Here is a 19,106-nt window from a genome sequence, read left to right on the forward strand (position 1 = left end):
TAAAAAAAAAAAAAAGGAACTTGGAAACTGAAAAGCTTAAGCATAGATAACATTTATGCATCTTGCATTAGAAAGGAAGTAATGAAATAGGAAAAAAATATTTAATTCTTTGGTAAGGGTTTATTATTAAAACTATATAAGCAATAAATAAATAGAAGACCAATTCTCCAATAGGTAATGGTCTTCTATTTATTAATTGCTTATATAGTTTTATGGTTATTCTCCAATTCTCCAATTGTAATAGAGGTAATGGTTAAAGGATATGAACAAACAGTTCTCAAAAGAAGAAATGTGAAGATTCACAACCACATGAAAAAATATTCTAAATCACTAATAATAAAGTGATTGTGCAACAAAACAGCTCTGCATATTGGCAAAAGAATATAACAATAGTCAATGTTTGAGGGATTGTGGGAAGATAGCTACTAATACATTTTTGGTAGAACTATACAATGGAATTGTCATTTTGGAAAGCAATTTGGAATATGCAAATAAAATGAGTAAAAGGTCTTTACCCTTTGAACAAGAGACTATTACTAAACTTACATCCCAAGGAAGCCACTGATGAATAAAAAGGGCCCTGTTTACTCCAAAATATTTATAGTAGGATTTCTGTGGCAAAGAATTGGAAACAAATAGATGTCCATCAATTGGGAAATGGCTGAACAAATTGTGGTGTGTAAATATAAGGGAATATTACTGTGCTCTAAGAAATCATGTATGCAGTGACACATAATGAAGAGCCAAAAAAAAAAAAAAAAAAAAAAAAAAAACCAATATACACAGTAACTACAATGTAAATGAAAGAATAATGACATATCCACCAAAAAAAAAAAAAAAAAAAAAAAAAAAGTAAATGTAATAAAACAGTAAAGATTAAGTGAGATTCAAATGAAAAGAGAGAAGAGTTCCCTAATCTGCCCTTCATGGGAGTGGGAAGAACATGGAGTTCTGCACATGCTTGGGGACTTTTTCAATATATTAATCAGTTGTGCTAAATCTTTCCCCCTTTCCAAAAAAATCATCATATAGGATGGCTCTCTGAGATGAGGAGAAAGAAGGATACACAAGATACTATAGTAATATAAACAGAAAAAAATCAATGGAAACTTTAAAAAATGAAATAATTACATAAAGTATGAACTTAGTAGTTTATCTGGTAAGACACATGCAGGAACTCTTTACACAAATCAAGAGAGCCAAAGAATAACCTCATCCTCCTCTAAACTCTCATCAGCTTTGGGACTCTCTCCCTTTGATCTGAGGCCAGAGCTATGAACTTCAAACCTCTGTTTAAGGAGAAGATTCAGTTCAGCCTCATCCTCATTTTTCACCTGGCTGAAGTGCGCTGCCTTCTTCAGCATGCCCCAATGATTAGACATCTCTCCCCAACATCACAGCTTTTTAGTTTCCTTTGGTGTATTGTCTCCCCAGTTCGTTAGATTATAAGCTCCTTGAGGGCAAAGATTGTCTTTTTTTTTTTTTTTTTTTTTTATTTGTACCCCTAGCACTTAGCAAAGTGCCTGGCATGTAATAGGTGCTTAATTAATGTTTACTAATTGATTAATGGAAAAAATATTCATTGCTCATAGGTAGATCAAGTCAATGAAATAAAAATTACAATACTATCTAAATTAATTTACTTATTCAGTGACATGCCAATAAAACTACCAAAGGGTTTTTGGCATAGAGCTAGAAAAAATGATAAAAAATTCACTTGGAAGAACAAAAAGAATCAATAAAAGAGTTGGGGGGGGGGGGAGACACAGAGACACAGAGAGAGAAATAGAAGGGCCTATCAATACCAAATCTCTAACTAAACTAAATAGCTATAATTATCAATATAATTAGGGAATTACATAAGTTTTAGAAGGGCGTGATCACTGGGCTAGCTTTCTGGAGGACCTTGGGACCAGCTTTGGTCTCAGCAGAATAATCATTCAGTCAGGAATAAAGTCCAAAGTCTTTATTATCTCCTTCATAGTCTGTCTCCTTCACCTGGGGCCGGGCTAGCTTTCTGGGGGACCTTCAGATGGGCCTTGGTCTCGGTGGAGGAATGCAGAAGGCAGGAGAGCCACCAGGATGATGGGAGATGGAATGTCTTTCTTCCAGTCCTTATTGGTCCTTATACACTCTATTACAATTAAATCCACTCATCATATTGAGTATAAACCAATCATTATATCCTAGGGAACCTTTATTTGTTGTAAGATTACATCTACCATACTGAACTAGAGAACTATTAATCACCTTGCTAAACTAGATAACCATTGTCTTATCAATTCCACTGAGTTAACACCTTGCTGTAGGATTAATCACACTGAACCTTAAGTATATCTTTTCAGTGTTCCTGCACTCTACAATATTGGGTAAGACACAAAGAAGCTGATGAGTGGAAGAGATCATGCATATGGTTTTCAGACACAAATGAGCACAATAGCCACAGAATGGATAAACTCCAAAATCCCAACTATTAAAGCAAGAATTACAAAAACTGCTTAGAAAAATGGAAATCAGTTTGGTAGAAACCAGGCATGCACTAATATCTTACACTTTATAACAAGATAAACTCAAAATTTTTGAGTATCTGATTTAGACATAAAGGAAAATATCATAAACAAATTAGAGGAGCATAGAATAAAATACTGGTCAGGTTTATAGATAGAGGAAGAGTTAATGACCAAATAAGATAAATGTCGAAAAGAGATCAAATAGACAATTTTGATTACATAAAATTAAAAAGTTGTGTACAAGCAAAACCAATTTAGCTAATACTAGAAGAATAGAAGGAAACTGGGGACAGTCTTTGAAGCAAGTTTCTCTGAAAAAACGTCTCATTTCTCAGATATATAGGGAATTGAGTCAAATTTACAATAAGAACTATTCTTCAATTAACATATGGGGTCAAAGGACCTGAATAGACAATTTTCAAAGAAAGAAATTTAAGCTATCAATAGTCATGCAAAAAAATGTTCTAAATCACTAATAATTAAAAATGCAAATTAAAATAACTGAGCTATCATCTCACACCCATTATTATTAGCTAAGATAATAATAAAAAAAAGAAAATTAAAATGTTGGGGGTTTGAAGGGTGTGTTGCACTATTGGTGGAAATGGCCCAGTCATCCTGGGAAAACAATTTGCAACTATGTCCAAAAAGCCATGAAACTATGACCAAGAAATACTAGATCTATAGTTCAAAGAGCTCAAAGACAGAGGAAAAAGATCCTTATTTACAAAACAAAAATTTACAACAGCTCTTTCTGAGATGGCAAAGAATTGGAAATTGAAGAGATGCCCATTAACTGGGGAAAGGTTGAACAAATTATATTTTATGAATGTGACGGACTACTATTGTGCTGTAAGAAATGATGAGGGGCATAGTTTCAGAGAAACCTGGGAAGATTTGTATGAACTGATGCAGCATGATAAAAAGAACCAGGAGAACAATTTCTTCAATAACAACAATATCGTAGACAAATAACTGAAAGTCTTAGGAATTCTGATCAGCATATTCTACCATTACAATTCCAGAGTTTTCATGACAAAACATGCTGCTTGCCTCCAGAGAGAGGTGGGGGACTCAGAGTGCAGACAGAAACATTTTGTTTTGTACATGGCCTTTGTGTAAACTTGTTTTGCTTGGCTGCACATGTTTGTAATGGGTTGTATTTTCCCATGGAGAGTATTGTGAGGCGGGAATTTGAAGGAAAATACAGATCTGAAAATAAATAAAGCTGAATTAAAGGTGCAAAAAACCCACAATCACATTAACAAGAAAAATAAGACTTGTATAAAAACATTCCCGGTAGCATTATCACTATCAACAAAAAAAAAAAAAAATGGAAATAACCCAATTATTCATTGATCAGGAATGGACTCATAGAATTGATGGAATTATGCCAGAAGAAACAATTAACATGAAAAATAGAAGAAAACATCATCTGGCCTTTCGTAAGTGCTTAATAAAGGCTTACTGAATTGAATAAGGAAATATGGGAAGATGTTTGTCAAGAAACTAATACTGATGAAAGCAGAACCAAAATAATATACATATGGGCTTCAACTCTGTAAATAATAATGATGATAATAGTAAATATTAACAACAAAATCTGGAAAAAATAAATAAAAGAAAAAAAATTTTCAGAAGATGCTATAAAGGAAACTGGAGAATTTTTTCCCCCATCTTGTTTAAGATAATATGCATATTAAACACTGTTTAAGCAGACTGGAACTAATGAACATTTAATTTCATGTCCAATCTTTTAAATCACAGTTTAGATATCTAAATGTATTTACTGACGATTAATAGGTTTGTGATAAAGTAAAAAAGAAAAATGACTATCTAACCTCCTTTAATTTTCTTTTTAGCAGGCCCCAAGTCTTCCCAGTCCTGAGGTTTGGATAGGAAAGCTGAGGTTCCCTCTTTGTCCAGAGGAGCTGATAAGAAGCTGGAAGTATCATCACATGTGGCAAATTGATACTGATCTTCAGGTGATGATATGCTTACACACCTGGCTCCTAAGAGAGGAAGAAAAAGAAAAGAAATGAGGAAGGATCATTTAACTTGAACTACTCCACCCTCTTTAAGAAAAAGTCCCATTTCAAGTCCAAGTGCCCAAATGTGCATGCTTGTTTTAATTTAGCAACGAGAGCCTTTCCATGAGCAGTCAGGTATTTCTGGAGCTCAGATCAGAGATGGGGAAAAGGCCTTAGGGACCATCTGTCCCAAACATGAGTAGGAGACAAACTGTATTGACATAATGTAGCTCACACACACTAATTAAAAAACCAGTCATTAATACCAAATGTAGTCCACACAAGCATGCATATACACATGTACACACATACTTGGGATGTTCCTTAGTTGAAAGCCATCTACTTTTAGAGTCTCTAAAAGCAAGCTAGACATGTGGGATCTCTATTTTCTATTCAAATTTAAAAGTGTCAGCACAGTTGGGTAAAACTGTTTCTTAAGAGATTCATTTATTATGCATAATAGAGAGGCAATGCTGGATTTAGTGATTTTGGTGGATTAACACACCTGGCTAGAGGATAGATAAAAGCCCCCAAAGCGGTTTTATCAAAATCACAGCAAATATACTTCCACAGGTATTAGCAATTTTCATAAACAGGCCCAATGAAAATATAGAAGGGCCAATGTCAAGTGCTAAAACATAAACTATGAGACCACAGACTATGTCTTTTTGGATGAATTAATTTTTTTCCTCCTCAGGTGAGCAGCACAATGCTCTGTAGAAAGAGTTTAAATGGCTACTCAACTCAATTTGCTCAAAGTATAGACTGCTCTGCACTGTCTGTGAGGGAGTGTTAGAATGAGCTAGTGAGGACAGAGAAAGTCACCTCTCGATTCTATACAACTTGTTTGGTGAATTTCAGGTTTTGGTCAGTTTAATTTTTCAAATAGTCACATATTATCAGTAACTTTTGGCTTTAACAGATTTGCAAAATTGAATTCAATAAAGTGCCTGGTCATAGTATCTTAAAAATACTCAACTCTGACTTAAAAAATTGAGTTAAACCCCCTCTGACTCCTCAACGCCACCTCTTTTTTTTTTTTTTTTAAACTATCTGTGTGACCCTGAGCAAATCAAATAATGTAACTTCTACTTCCTTATCTGTAAAATGGGGATAACAGAACTATTCACCTCAGAGATCTGTTAGAAGGAAATGTCTCCTGACTCTCAAAAGTATCATATGAACATCAACAATTATTCCCTTAATACTTTAGCATGAGACTGCATTTGATCAAAGCAAGTCAACTATAAAACTATAAACTATAAAACTATAGTTAACTATAAAAAATTAGCCATCTGGGTTTGGAATTAGGGAAACTGGGGTCTCATTTTTTCTCAGATAATATGGGGTAATCATGGGTACGCTGTTCAAACTCAGTTTCATTCATATAAAATGGAGCTAATATTAGTATTTCTTATTTTATAGAGATGTGTGATGCTCTCTTTGAAGTATTATATGTTTTTAAAGTTACTATTATTATTACTATTATGGATCAAGCAAATGTCAAAAGACAACTGACATCAGAAAGAACAAAAAGCTCACTTTGATCAAATCTGGATTTAACAACAGAATGGTTCTTTGGGTCACTCATCCAATAAGTACTATGTGTTCAACACCATAAATCTATGAAGGACACAAAAGAAAAGGATGTGGCAAGTGAACATTTCCAAGAGACAGAATTTCTGGGTAAATCATAATTACTTTTATTAACTACAGTTAACACACAGTCAATAAAATGGGCTCATTTGTTCCTCTTAGTGATCATAACCCAACTTGTGGGCCTTTAATCTCTTTAAAAAGACTTTGGAAAAGGGGGTATATTTGAAGGTGGAAATCAACTCATTAACAAATAATCAGAGAATGAACATTGTAACGAGAGGTGAGCTTATTCTAATGAGGGAACATGACTGATCATGTAGACCTGGTCAAAGAGATTTATCCATACCCATATCATCTTGTCTAAGGTAGCCTAGACAAAAGGGGGAATCCACTTCTACCTAGACTTGTCTGACTTGAACACAATGGGCTGGAACCCATCATTTCACTTAAAGTAAAATTTCTTTACCTTTTGATCAGATCTAAACTTTCCCAGTTATATGTGCCCAATATTTCATCTCATTAACAGCCCGGCACTCCAAAGGCTACATGGTTAGTCTACAGAAGTTGATTACTAAATGAGGAAAAGGAAGGGGGAAAAACCTTAGTCCTAATTCAATAATTGGCTATTAACATAGGTGAAAGGTCAGGAAGAAGAGAATTGTCCACAGCTGGTGGGAGGGGAGACAGCTCCTTGTTGTGTCTCACAGATAAGATGGGCAAGAATGGACTTTCTGTCTGAAAATCTATGTCTGGGACTCAGCATTGCCTCAGCTCTATCACAGCTGGGCTTCTCAGCTAAAAGGAGAAATGGGTTTATTCTTACCATTTTCAACATAATCTTTCTGGGAGCTAGGGTTCTGACACCTGTAGAGCATCCCAACTGTCTTGGTGTGATTTTAAGCTATTAAGACTTTTTTCCCATTATACAGAGCCCCTGATCTCAAGAAGCTTAAATTCCAGGAGGATTCCACTGCCCATAGGAAAAAAACCCATACATTTTAGGAGAGTGGGAATGGGGCCTAACAATACCTTCAAATGCTCAGAAAAACCCTTCCTGTCTTCACAAGAGAGACAGGTAGGAGACCCAACTGTATTACTCTCACAAGGGTCATCTACCCTCCTCCCCCCAAACCAAAAGCTCACCACCAGGTCTAGAGGGATGCTCCCGCTCAGCAGTAGCAGACTCCAGGAGAGAGGTAGAGGACGTATTAAAGAGGTCTGATGTGGATGTAGATGGCTGTGGTTCCTCAAAGCAAGACTGATCATTGGGCAAGGATGGCATAACCTGGGTATCATTGCTTCCTTCTGAACCTGAGGTATCTTTGGTCACGTTGCACACATTTCTTCCAGTAGCCTCTGCAACCAGAGAACCAGAAGGAACATGTGTGCAGGGATCAGGTTGAAAAGGCCAAAGAAAAGATGATCTGAATGACTTCTACTGAGATGGGGGTGCCTAGCTTTTGGCCCAGTTCTGTTCCAAGTTTTACTTACCAGTGAGTTCTGGTGATATGCTTGGCTTTGCTTTCAAAGATTCATAGAGATATGCAACATCTAAAAGAAGAAATAATCAGCAAAATTAAAAACATTCATAGCTATTGGTCTTTTCAAAATGCTGCACAAAAGCAGGACTTGGCAAAAGAAGGGTTTCTGTACAAGAGTGCAATGTCTCTGTTTCTTGTTCCTATCTGTGGTTATCAAACTTTTCCATCTCTTGCTCACGACATGCTTACCAAAAGGCTCCCTGGACTCCCACCACCCCTCAAACTGTGCTCACCCAGATCCTCTCCCTCTCCCCTAGCTCTGCTCTTCCTTCCTATCCACCCAGAAGCTGAAACTTCCCATGTGCATTCCCTTCCTAAGCAGATTTTAAGCTCTTTTCATTTGTAACCCCAATACTTAGTACATGCTAAGTGCCATACAGCCAATATAATTTACCAGGGGCCGGACACTGTGCTAAGCACTTGAGATACAAAGAATGGCAGAAGACAGTTCCTGCCCCCTAAGAGCTCCTCGTCTAATGGGGGAGATGGACAAACAAGATAGAGACAGGATAAAGTGGAGATCAGCTCTGAGAAAAGACTGAGATTAACAATTGGCAAACACTTCTTGCTGAAGCCTTGGCTGAGACATGATGAGATGAGGAGGGAGAGTGGGGGGGGCCTGAGAAAATGCCTGGAGCAGAGAGATGGAGGCACAGCCAGGACACAAGATACTGGGGTGCAGGATGTGGTCTGTCCTTCCTTCTCCAAGAAGCTGTGACATCAGGGAGGAGATGCCCTGACATGCAGTGCATTAGGTTTCCATGAGCTCTGGTCCCCGGCCTCATTTTCCCCTCTGGAGCCATTGGGGACCAGTGGCCAGATCTCGATCAGGATGACGAGATGGCCGTGGATGCAGGGGTAGACCGAGGCCTTTATGACCAAGAGTCTTTACAGTAAAACTAGGAAGGAGTATGTATATGGCGGGGGTGCCACCAAAGATTATTGTGTTCTTTGCTCCTGAGGTGAGAAGAGTCACCAGAGTTTGCTGAGGGTGGGGGTGACATGATGAGATCTGCTGCTGTGGGAAGATTATGCAGGCAATGGAAGGCAGGATGGACCAGAGCTGGGAGAAACTCATGGCACGCAGAGCCAAGAGATGGGGGCAAGGAGAGAGGAGAAATGAGATCCCAAGGGTCTGACCGGAGGTCTGCTGACACTCGACCGCTCCACATCTGAGCAAGGTAGAATGGAAGGTTATTTCTTGGTCCTTGTGGGTCATATCCCCTTTAATAAGTCACAATTGTGGTCCATTTGGCTCCTTGGGATGATAATCTTTTCTACTCATAGCTAGTGAATCCTTTCCCATCAATATGTGTAGTGGTTGTCCCCACAAGGAACATCTTGTACTTGTTTCTACTGGATTATATCTCTTTGGGGGAACCAATTCTCAAATCAATCCCTTTGGTAATTTATAGTTATTTTGGAGAGTATTATCAACTCAAGTGATCACCTAGTATAATTTACTGATCATTAGCTTCTCCACCCTCTCCAGGGAGCCAATAAAATCATGACTAAATGGGACTGGTTGTTGGGGCACACACCTAATGGGTCTACCAAATTAAAGACAAAATCATTATTAACTATCTTTTGGGTCCAGACTTCAAGCCTGCCATTTCCCCTTTAATAGGCGGATCAAGATCACCTTTCCTAACTTCACAGAGATGACACAGAATCATAAAGTGTCTCATCTAAAAAAGTCAGAGACAAAGACAAATGAAGAATCAACTCTATCCTTTTAAGTCATATCATTTAGCAGGGGTGATAAAAAGGACCCAGATCAATGAAATACCCACTGGTCTTCTTGGGATGAAAGCCCATGAAAACTCTCTTCCAACTAGCATGATGAGGGAAGGCTTCAATGTCATTATCATGAAATTGCTCATAAAAGCCTCTGGGAAGCTCTCATGCTGCCAGGAATGAGTATTAATGACATTTTTCTTTCATTAGGTCAGAAAATGCTAATAGGGTGGACTGGAAAGAATGAAGTAATAATTATGTAAATGGGAACAGCACTAGTAGAGACTGAGTGCATCTCAGTCAACAAGAGAGGAAAGGAATCATGCAAAGACTGAATACTGTGGAAAAGGGAAAGCTGTCTGCGAGAAGGGGTTTTTTAGCAAAAGTCATTAACTGTCTCGGGATCAAAGAAGGGATCTCAGAAGAAAAACAAAGTGCTTAGCATACAGTAGGCACTTAAATGCTTGTTCCTTTGCCTGCCTTCCTTTTAGAGGTCTGCTACTTTCATTTCTTCAGTCTGACAGATAAAGATCCTGAAGTCTAAGGTCATCAAAGTAGAGGGAATATTCAGTCCAGGGGCCCCTGGAGCCCAAGAAGTTCGGGAATATTGCCATGTTTAAGAAACGTTCTCTAGCCCCGAAGGCTGACATGGCTGCAGGATGGCTTAAGAGCTACCAATGCCATGGCTGTCCTGGAGTCGTTCCTTGGCAGTCCCTTCTCGGCGGTCCCTTCCACGGGGTTGGCCACCTGGTTCAAATCTTCCTTGAAGCACAAACCACTTACTTTGCTCTGGCTCGTTCTTCCTGTAAACCACGTAGATGACATCCCCAGTCTGTAAAGCATATGACTGCTTCTTCACTATCCTCACTTTATTAATTACAGTTCCATTAGTGCTGTAAAGAGGACAAAGTACAATTAGGGAACACTAAAACCCAATATGAAGGACGCTAACTTTGGGGGCATGGGCTGTCAGCATTAATGTTACACCTGGAGAAAGCCATCCAACAACTATTTCCTTATCACTCTCTTCCAACAGTAACTTGACTACTCCTCTCTTATTGACTCTTTACATCCAGAATCACCCCATCAATTCACAGGTTCAGCTTCCTGCTAACTCCTGCCCAGCTGAGAATCAGACCCCATCAGTGCAACTTTTTCCCTTTCTGAACCTGGCCCTCCTTCCAGCAGGCTCAGCACAAACTTCCCTCTGCACGGAGGCGGGGGATCAATGCTGGGGACACTAAGACAAAGAAGGGAGTTCCTGTCCTAAAGGAGCTCACACTTTAATGGGGGTGACAACATGGACATCCTGGGCCATAGGCTTGTGGCCAGCCCTGCCAGCTTTCTATAGTAACTTTATATCCCCTGTCAGACCTGGCAGTGGAGACAAGTTGGTGAGAGGCAGGGAGATGACCTAGAAGTGAGAATAAAAATCCAGCTAAGATAAAATGGAGCTTGGATGAGGGCAGGAATTGCAAAGGTGGAAGGGATTTAACAGCCAAGAGAGACTATGGATAAAATCCAGGCTCGACAACTAATAGGATGAAGGGAAGAAAGAAGCTTTAATGTTGAAGAGGCAAGAACAGGGAGGAGAGCACCAGGGGACCTTCTCCCCACCAGGTTCAGCAGAGATGCTCTCCAAGGACCTGCAAATACCTAGAGCCAAGCTGGGACATAACCAGGTTCTCTGGATCAGTCTTGGTGTTCAGGATAGAGTCTCCAGTTTATCTGACCAGAGAAGAGAAAAATTCTTACTCTGCCAGAGTGTGGAAAGTCGTGTTTAACGGTCTGTCACCCGACAGTTGAGAAATCAAGCTTTTCCCACTTATTAGGAAAACTTGACTTCCCCTTCCCCCATAAGCTATGCTTCTGGTGCAACTTTTTTATACTATTCCCTGCTCATCATTAGGCAATCTCCAGGACTGAGAGATGCAGGGAACAGAGCAGAGGGCAAGGAAGCACAGAGCCCTTGCAGGTGAAAGTCTATGTAAGAAAAATGACAATACTCCCTGAATTAATTTATTCATTTAGCACCATATCAAGCTACCAAAGGATTATTTTTTGAAACTAGAAAAAAGTAATAAAACTCATCTAGAGGAGCAAAAGGTAAAGAATATTCAGGAAGTCAAAGAAAAAAGCATTATTAGATTTCAAGCTATCCTGGGGACAACAAGGGGGTGCGATGGGCAGAGTGCTAAGCCTGCAGACAAGTCAGGTGCAAATCCACCCTAGCATGGAATGGATGTGTGACCCTGGGCAAGTCAGCAAGTCATTTTAACCTGTTTACCTCTGTTTCCTCATCTGTAAAGTGGGGAGAACAATAGCAACTACCTCTCGGATTTGTCATGAAGATCAAATAAGACAATATTTGTAAAGTGCTTACCAGAATGCTGAAACATAGTAGGTGCTACATAAATGTTAGCTATTATTATACCACAAAATTATAATCCTCAAAATAACCTGGCACCGATGAGAAATAAGAGAAACTAAACAGTAGAACAGATTAGGGAAATACTAAACTGAAGCAAATGAACAGAGTAACCTAACGTTTGATAAACTCAAAAGTCCCAGCAAAGTGGGGACAATGGGGCAGAACTCCAACACAAACTGTTGGGTAAACTGGAACGTAATTTGGTAGAAACTAGATAAACACCAATATCCCACACCCACATAAGCTCAGAAGGTATGTTCTAAGTAAGTGCATGAGTTAGACATGAAGGGAGATATCACAAAGTAAGTTAGTGGAGCAAGGAAGAAATTACCTTTCATCTCTATGGAGAGGGAAGAATTAACGAACAAGCAAGAGACAGAGTAAAACAGAACATTTTCATAAATTTAAGTTTTTACACAAATCAGCTAAAAATTGCTGATAATAGAAATGTTTTCACAACTTCACATGTATAATGGTTATATTGCTTGTTTTCTCAATGGATGAGGGAGAACTGGAGGGAGAAAGAATACATGCTAAAATTAGATGGAAAAACAGGAAACTGGGGGAAAAGTTTTTGCAATCAGTTTCTCTAATAAAGATCTCATTTTTAAGATATGTAAAGAACTGAGTGAAATTTACAAAGATATGGGCTATTCCTCAATTGATAAATGGAAATCTAAGCCAAATTAATAGATAGATGAAAAAATGCTCTAAATCACTAATAATTAAAGAAATGCAAATTAAAACAACTCTGAGACACCATCTCACACTTATCAGATTAGCCAAGATAAAAAAAAAAAAAAGAAAATGACAAATATTAGAGATGTGGGAAAATAGGTAATTTATTGTAGTGTTGTTGGAGCTGTGAACTGGTTCAATTATTTTGGAGAACATTTTATTTGTTTATTTTTCTTTACCTCATGACAGAGAAGTGATGCACTCAGATAGAAATATATTTAGTTTTCCTTCTACCTTTCTCCAGGGAGAGGGGAAGGAGAAGAGAAAATAGGGGGAAATGGGGGAAGAAAGGGAAGAACATGGTTAATGAGGACGTTTGTTTTGCATCATTGTATATATCTGTAATGGGTTTTGTTTTTCTTGCCTTCTCGAAGACCCTACTGGGTCTTTATCGGAAAGAGTTCATTAAAAAAGGAAAAGGACACAGATGTGCAAAAATGTTTGTAACAAGCCTTTTTGTAGTAGAAGGAACTGAAAATTGATGGATGCCTACCAGTTGGGGAATTGCTAAATAAGTTATGCTATATGAATGTGATGAAATAATATTGTTCTATAAGAAACGATCAGCAGGATGATTTCAGAAAAGCTCAGAAAGACTTATACGAACTGAGGCTAAGTGAAGTGAGTAGAATCAAGAGAACATTGTACACAACAACAAGATTATGTGATGATCAATTGTGATGGACTTGGCTCTCTTCTATAAGGTGATTCAAGACAATTCCAATAGACTTGTGATAGAAAGGGTCATCTGCATCCAGAGAGAACTATGGAGACTGAATATGGATCAAAACACAGCATTTTACCTTTGTTGTTTGTTTTTTTCCCCCCTTTCACCTTTTGATCTGATTTTTCTTGTGCAGCAGGATGAATATAGAAATATATTTAGAAGAATTGCACATTTTTAACCTATATTGGATTGCTTGCTATCTATGCATGAGGACAGGGAAGAAAAGGAGAAAAAGTTATGACACAAGATTTTGCAAAGGTGAATGTTAAAATCTATGCATGTATTTGTAAACATTTTTTTAAAAATCCAGCCTCAGACAATTATTAGCTGTATGACCTGAGACATATCAACCTGTTTGCCTCAGGTTTGGAGATGGATAATTACAGCATCCACCTCCCAGGGTAGGATTAAAAGAGCTATTAATTGTACAATATTTCAGAGTCTGATTCTTTTTGTACAGCAAAATAACGTTTTGGTCATGTATACTTATTGTGTATCTAATTTATATTTTAATATATTTAACATCTACTGGTCATCCTGCCATCTAGGGGAGGGGGTGGGGGGGGGGGTAAGAGGTGAAAAATTGGAACAAGAGGTTTGGCAATTGTTAATGCTGTAAAGTTACCCATGCATATATCCTGTAAATAAAAGGCTATTAAATTAAAAAAAAAAAAAAAAAAAGGATTAAAAGAGCTATTTGTAAAGGATTAACACAGTGCTTGGTGCTTAATAAATGCTAGTTTCTTTCCTTCTTTATCAGAACATCATCTTCCTAGAAGAGCTCAAAACCCAGAAAATTCAACCAAGTTCAATTCAACAATCAATTATGAAGTATTTTTATTATGTATATGGCACTGTTCTGGATATGGGAGATAGAAAAATGAAAATCACAACTTCTGCTTTCAAAGAGTATACATTTTTATTGGAGGAAATTAGAAAACAGAATGGAATAGGGGAAAGGAGATCTCCAAAGAAATCTAGGAAAATATACTAAGATACATGTTTAACCTATACCAGATTGCTTGTCTTGTGGAGAAGGAGGTAAGGGAGGGGAAAAATATGGAACACAAAAATCTTACAAAACTGAATATTGGAAATCCCAAAAATCAAGAGAGATATTGATAAAATTGAAAATAAGGAAAATGGCAATGAGGGGAAGATTTTAGGGAGGAGATAGCATCTGGGCTAAGCCTTGAAGAAATATAAATATTTTCAGAGGGAGAGATATGGAGAGACTTGTGGAAGCACAAGCCCATGTGAACAGAAGTGAGAGCTATAGTTTTGGTTTGACTGATTATTATATAGAGTCAAACACTATAATGTGTGCCAAGAGAGAAGGTTGGGAAGGGTGAGAGGCAGTCAAATTGTGAAGGAACTAAAATTCCAGCTAAAAAGTATGCATTTTATCCTATAAATTACTCTGAAGGCTTTTGGGAAGTAGTTGATATAGACCATTGCTTCCTTAAAAAACTTCATTGAAAGCTAGAAAGACTAAATATTGATTACAAGGGGTTGGCTAACAGAATTTTGTTTTCATTCATAAATTTCTTGCCTTGCCTTCCTGACTGCTCTCACCCTGAAAGTTCACTTTGTTACCTTAACAAACTACACAAAATATATATTAGATGATAGGACAAAAAAAAAACTGCATTTCCTGGAAATTAAAATTCTTAAAAAAGAGAAAATACAGAATTTTCTTTCCTTTCTTAATGTCCATACTGAGTGTGCCTATTTTAAACGATACTCCAGAACCCACACAAATTAAGATAGGATAAGAGTTCAAGGGGGAATTAGGGGAGGAGGAAAGCTCACCTGGTATCCTCTAGAGAGACCTGACCAGATTCTTCATCCACCACTATTTTACAGTGATCTCCAGACACCAATTTGTTACCAGGGAATGAAAGGTCACAACCTGAAATAGGGATTGTTTTAGGGGGTCAGGAAAAAGCTGCTATTAATATTGCTATTAATTATAAAATGTTCTTTTTTCAGTCAAGGTATGTGATTCTGAAGGAAGTTCCTACTTTGATGGATGTAGGAAAATATTTATATTCAAGTATGTTAGAATACCAAACAGTTCATAGTTACAAAAAAAGTAAAAAGGTTAGTATATTATTTAGTTTTTAAAGCTAGACTTGAAATTTTTTTTCTTTAGTGATTTAAAGTTCCAAATTTCAAAACTTCCCATTAAATCTAGTTGTAACAAAATGACCGCACAAAATTCAAGTTAGATTAAGCTTCTGAACATGAAACTTCTTTGGAAATGATTTAGTGTTTGAAACATGGTTGGACACAACTCCAAATTATACAAGTCAAGACACAAACATGATCTTATGAAGAGAACTTATCTCTCATGTTCCCTTTGCTAGGAAGGAAGAAATCCAAATAACTTCCTACCTCTCTTCCTTTCTCCTCCTCTATCTTACAACATGTTATAGAGTGGGAAGAGCACTGGGCTTGGGAGTTCCAAATTTTTCTCTGAGTTTGTTTTGTTTTCCGACCCACTGAAGTGTTGAGAGAAATGTCGGTATTCAGAAGGTTAGTTAGGCTTATAAAGCTATCTCCGGGATAGTCCATGTAGTAATTGGCTCTATCACATCAACAATTAACCTTGATCCATCTCAAATACAGCATGGCTAAAACTAAAACCACTGTTCCCATAAAGCCTGACCTCTTCCAAATCCTTCCCTGGCTAAGTTAGGCTTTATCCACACTCCTCATTTTCCTCACCTTGTACATCCAATTAATGGCCAACCTGCTGCTTCTCTATAGGCATCCTTTCATGTGACTCCTTTTCTCCCAGCATCCGACCACTACCTGCCTTTAGGAGTTCTTACCTCTTACCCAGTTTATTACAACAAGCTCCTAATTGGATGTCCTGTCTATTCTAGTTCTCCCTATTCTCCCTATTCCAGTTCATTTTTTTACTCAGATATCAAAATAATTTTCCTTAGGAACAGATGTGACAAGTTACTCCCCTACTCAACTGCAACAGCTTCCCATTGCCTCTAAGACTCTATTCCACTCCTCCACTGAATTTTTAAACCCTAAAAAAGTATTTTTTTAGGGGGGAGAGAAATAATACTGACTCAGAAAACCACGAAGACATATAATCTATGTTGTATTATGTTTTTATTTATTTTCTTAAGCATTTCCCCAAGTACATCTTACTCTGGTTCTGTTAGCCCAGGCAGAGTTTGATATTGCCTGCCCCAACCAGTTTCCTTGAGGATTCCTCCCTTTCCTGCTCTCTGAGATCCAGCTCAACTGTCTTCCACGACCTTGGCACCCAAGCTTCCCTGGATGTCCTCTGACCCTGGAAAGCACTTCCTTCTTACCTCTGCTCTCCTCCTTTTAGGATGCAGCTCAAGCATCACCTGCTGGTTGAGCGTTTTCTCTTCCTAATTATGTCTGTTTGTACTTCTTACCTGTAGCTACACTCCATCTGTTCTTATCTTGCAAGCTAGTAAGCGAGTAAGCTTCTTGCAAGTAGGGACTGTCTCCTTGAGTGAGTGAGAGACGACTCTCCTATAACTGGTCTATGATTTATTGATTTAGACATCGGAAGCAATGAATTCCAAAAACTAGTTAGTTAACTGGGCTGAATGATTAAGGGGAAAAGCTTCCTCTCCTGGCAGGCGGCTTCTGGGCCTGATGACAATTCTTAAGGCAAGTCAAGGATTGCAGTCCATAGTTATGTGATCTGCCAATTAACTGAAAATAGCAAAAGGGGGGAAGGGGAAGATCTGAGCAAAGGCTTCAGGGCTCCCTCGACAGGCCAAATTTACCAGCCATAACAATGAATAAAACAGGTTTCACAAATAGGTTTCACGTGTGTTGCGTGTGACATGTCCAAGTGCCTTTTTTCCCATCCCATTCACACAGCAAGGGAGAAGTCACTTTGGGAATCCGCATCTTTTCGTTCCAAGTGCATCATGGGTAGACATGGAGTTTGGGCGCAGGTAACAGCAGCTCAGAAGGGAGCGCGCGATAACCCCGATTTCTCTTTCCTACACGTGCGCTTGTCCGCGCGGGTTGGAACGCCGTCCCGGGAGCAGGGCCCTCGGTGTTGGGGTCCCCCCGGGGGGGCTGCCCGGTAGCTGCGCTAGAAACTCCCCTCTGTCTCCGCAGGGCCGCCCCTCGGGGCTACTAGGAAGCGCCCCCTGAAGGAGGCTACAACGGGCGGTCTGTTGCAAAGCAGGGTGCGCCGCGGCGAGAGAGGCGGAAGAGTCCCTGCCTTCGAGGAGCTTGCAAGCCGCCCGGAGACGGCGCGCGGACAATGCACACAAAGCCAGCCCCGTGCGGAGCGGGAACAGCGGATCTGGGCGGCCTCGGGATAACGCTGCGGGCTCTCAACTTAAACCTGCCTCAGGCTTGGAAACTCGTCGCCCTGGGAGCAGGCGCCGTCAGCCTAGGCTAAGGGTGAATGCGCGGCTCGGGTGACCGGGTAACCCGGAAGGGGCTCGCTCTTTCGGCTTCTGTCCGCGCCCTCCTCCTCCTCCTCCCCCCGCACGCAGCAGGAGCCCGAGAAGTGCTCGCGGCCGCGCCAGAGGCCCCAGTGGGAGAATCCTTACCTTTCCTGCGCCCGATGGTACACTCCTTCCTCCGCAGCAGCACGGGGGGCTCGCCCTCGGCGGCGCCCAGGCGTATCAGCCTCCCCCACGGCTGCTCCATCGGGACTCACATCGGCCCCGAAGAGGGAGGCGCCCCCTAGCTGCCGGCCCGGGGTCCGCCCCGGCTCCCTCCCTCAGCTCCGGGCCCGGGCCCGGCTCGGCCTCTGCTCCGCCAGCCCCGGGGCTCTCCCTCTGCCGTCTCGCTCCGGCTCGCAAGCTCGCCCCGGGCCGGGCCCGGCCTCGGTCCAGCCAGGCTGCGTCGGGGTCGGCAGCTGGGTCTGCGCCTGCGCCGGGCACCGCGCCTGCGCCTCTGGCTCGAGCCCGGGGCCCCCGAGGCTGCGCTCCTGCTCGGGCCTGGGCTGCGGCGCCTGTACTTCGGCTGCCCTGAGCTCTGCCCAGCTCCGCTGTCAACAGACATCGCCAAACCCATCAGCTGATCCGACGAGGGGCGGGGCCAACCTGAAAACACCTCTTGCGATTGGGCCCCCGCCGCCCGGAGGCCTAATGAGAGAGCGGCGGCTAGAAGGGCACGGAATTGGGCATAGAGATGAGCGGCGAGGATGCTAGAAAATGCCCCATGCCTCCGGTTGGGGCGGAAGAAGGAGCGTGGGAAGCCATCTTTGTTTTGGGCACGAGCCTCTTTTGCTTTGTTCATTCTGGCTTACGGTGCTGAAGCCGGGACGGTGGCCATTTTAGATTAGGGCAAGTATAAAAGAATCTGGAGCAGTGGAGGGAGGTGGGGGCAAGAAGGAGCTCAGAAAATCCTTGGCACATGGGACCCCACGAATGAACCTAGGCCAGCCAGTATCAGAGTAGGAATGCTATAGGCACACAGTAGGGCTGGAAGGCTGTTTACAGATTTACACGTGACTCCTAAGTCACGGCCATAATTTGAGAACCTAGAACTGGTTCCTCCAAATCCAAAGCATCTCTGATGTCATTGCGTAGTCACGTCCAATTTGGCGAGGCAATTAGGGTTAAGTCAGAGCATCTCTGATGTCATTGTGTAGTCAGTCCAATTTGGTGAGGCAATTGGGGTTAAATCAGAGCATCTCTGATGTCATTACGTAGTCACGTCCAATTTGGTGAGGCAATTAGGGTTAAGTCAGAGCATCTCTGATGTCATTGTGTAGTCAGTCCAATTTGGTGAGGCAATTGGGGTTAAGTCAGAGCATCTCTG

General features: G+C 40.5%; 1 protein-coding gene across 1 annotated transcript in view; it reads right to left on the reverse strand.

The window, feature by feature from the left end:
- Positions 1 to 18,431, reverse strand: part of CHFR (checkpoint with forkhead and ring finger domains) — a 39,450-nt gene extending 21,019 nt beyond the window's left edge. Inside the window, exons 1-6 of the mRNA XM_031956428.1 lie at positions 17,888 to 18,431; positions 15,126 to 15,225; positions 10,201 to 10,310; positions 7,631 to 7,690; positions 7,283 to 7,495; positions 4,352 to 4,522 (exon numbers count right to left, since the gene is read on the reverse strand). Coding sequence (XP_031812288.1) covers positions 4,352 to 4,522; positions 7,283 to 7,495; positions 7,631 to 7,690; positions 10,201 to 10,310; positions 15,126 to 15,225; positions 17,888 to 17,987 — 754 coding nt within the window. The 5' untranslated portion in view covers positions 17,988 to 18,431. The remainder of the gene's footprint in view (positions 1 to 4,351; positions 4,523 to 7,282; positions 7,496 to 7,630; positions 7,691 to 10,200; positions 10,311 to 15,125; positions 15,226 to 17,887) is intronic.
- Positions 18,432 to 19,106: the final 675 nt, after the last annotated feature.

Source organism: Sarcophilus harrisii, chromosome 1 (genome assembly GCF_902635505.1).
Source record: "Sarcophilus harrisii chromosome 1, mSarHar1.11, whole genome shotgun sequence".
In the NCBI taxonomy this organism is placed as follows: domain Eukaryota; kingdom Metazoa; phylum Chordata; class Mammalia; order Dasyuromorphia; family Dasyuridae; genus Sarcophilus; species Sarcophilus harrisii.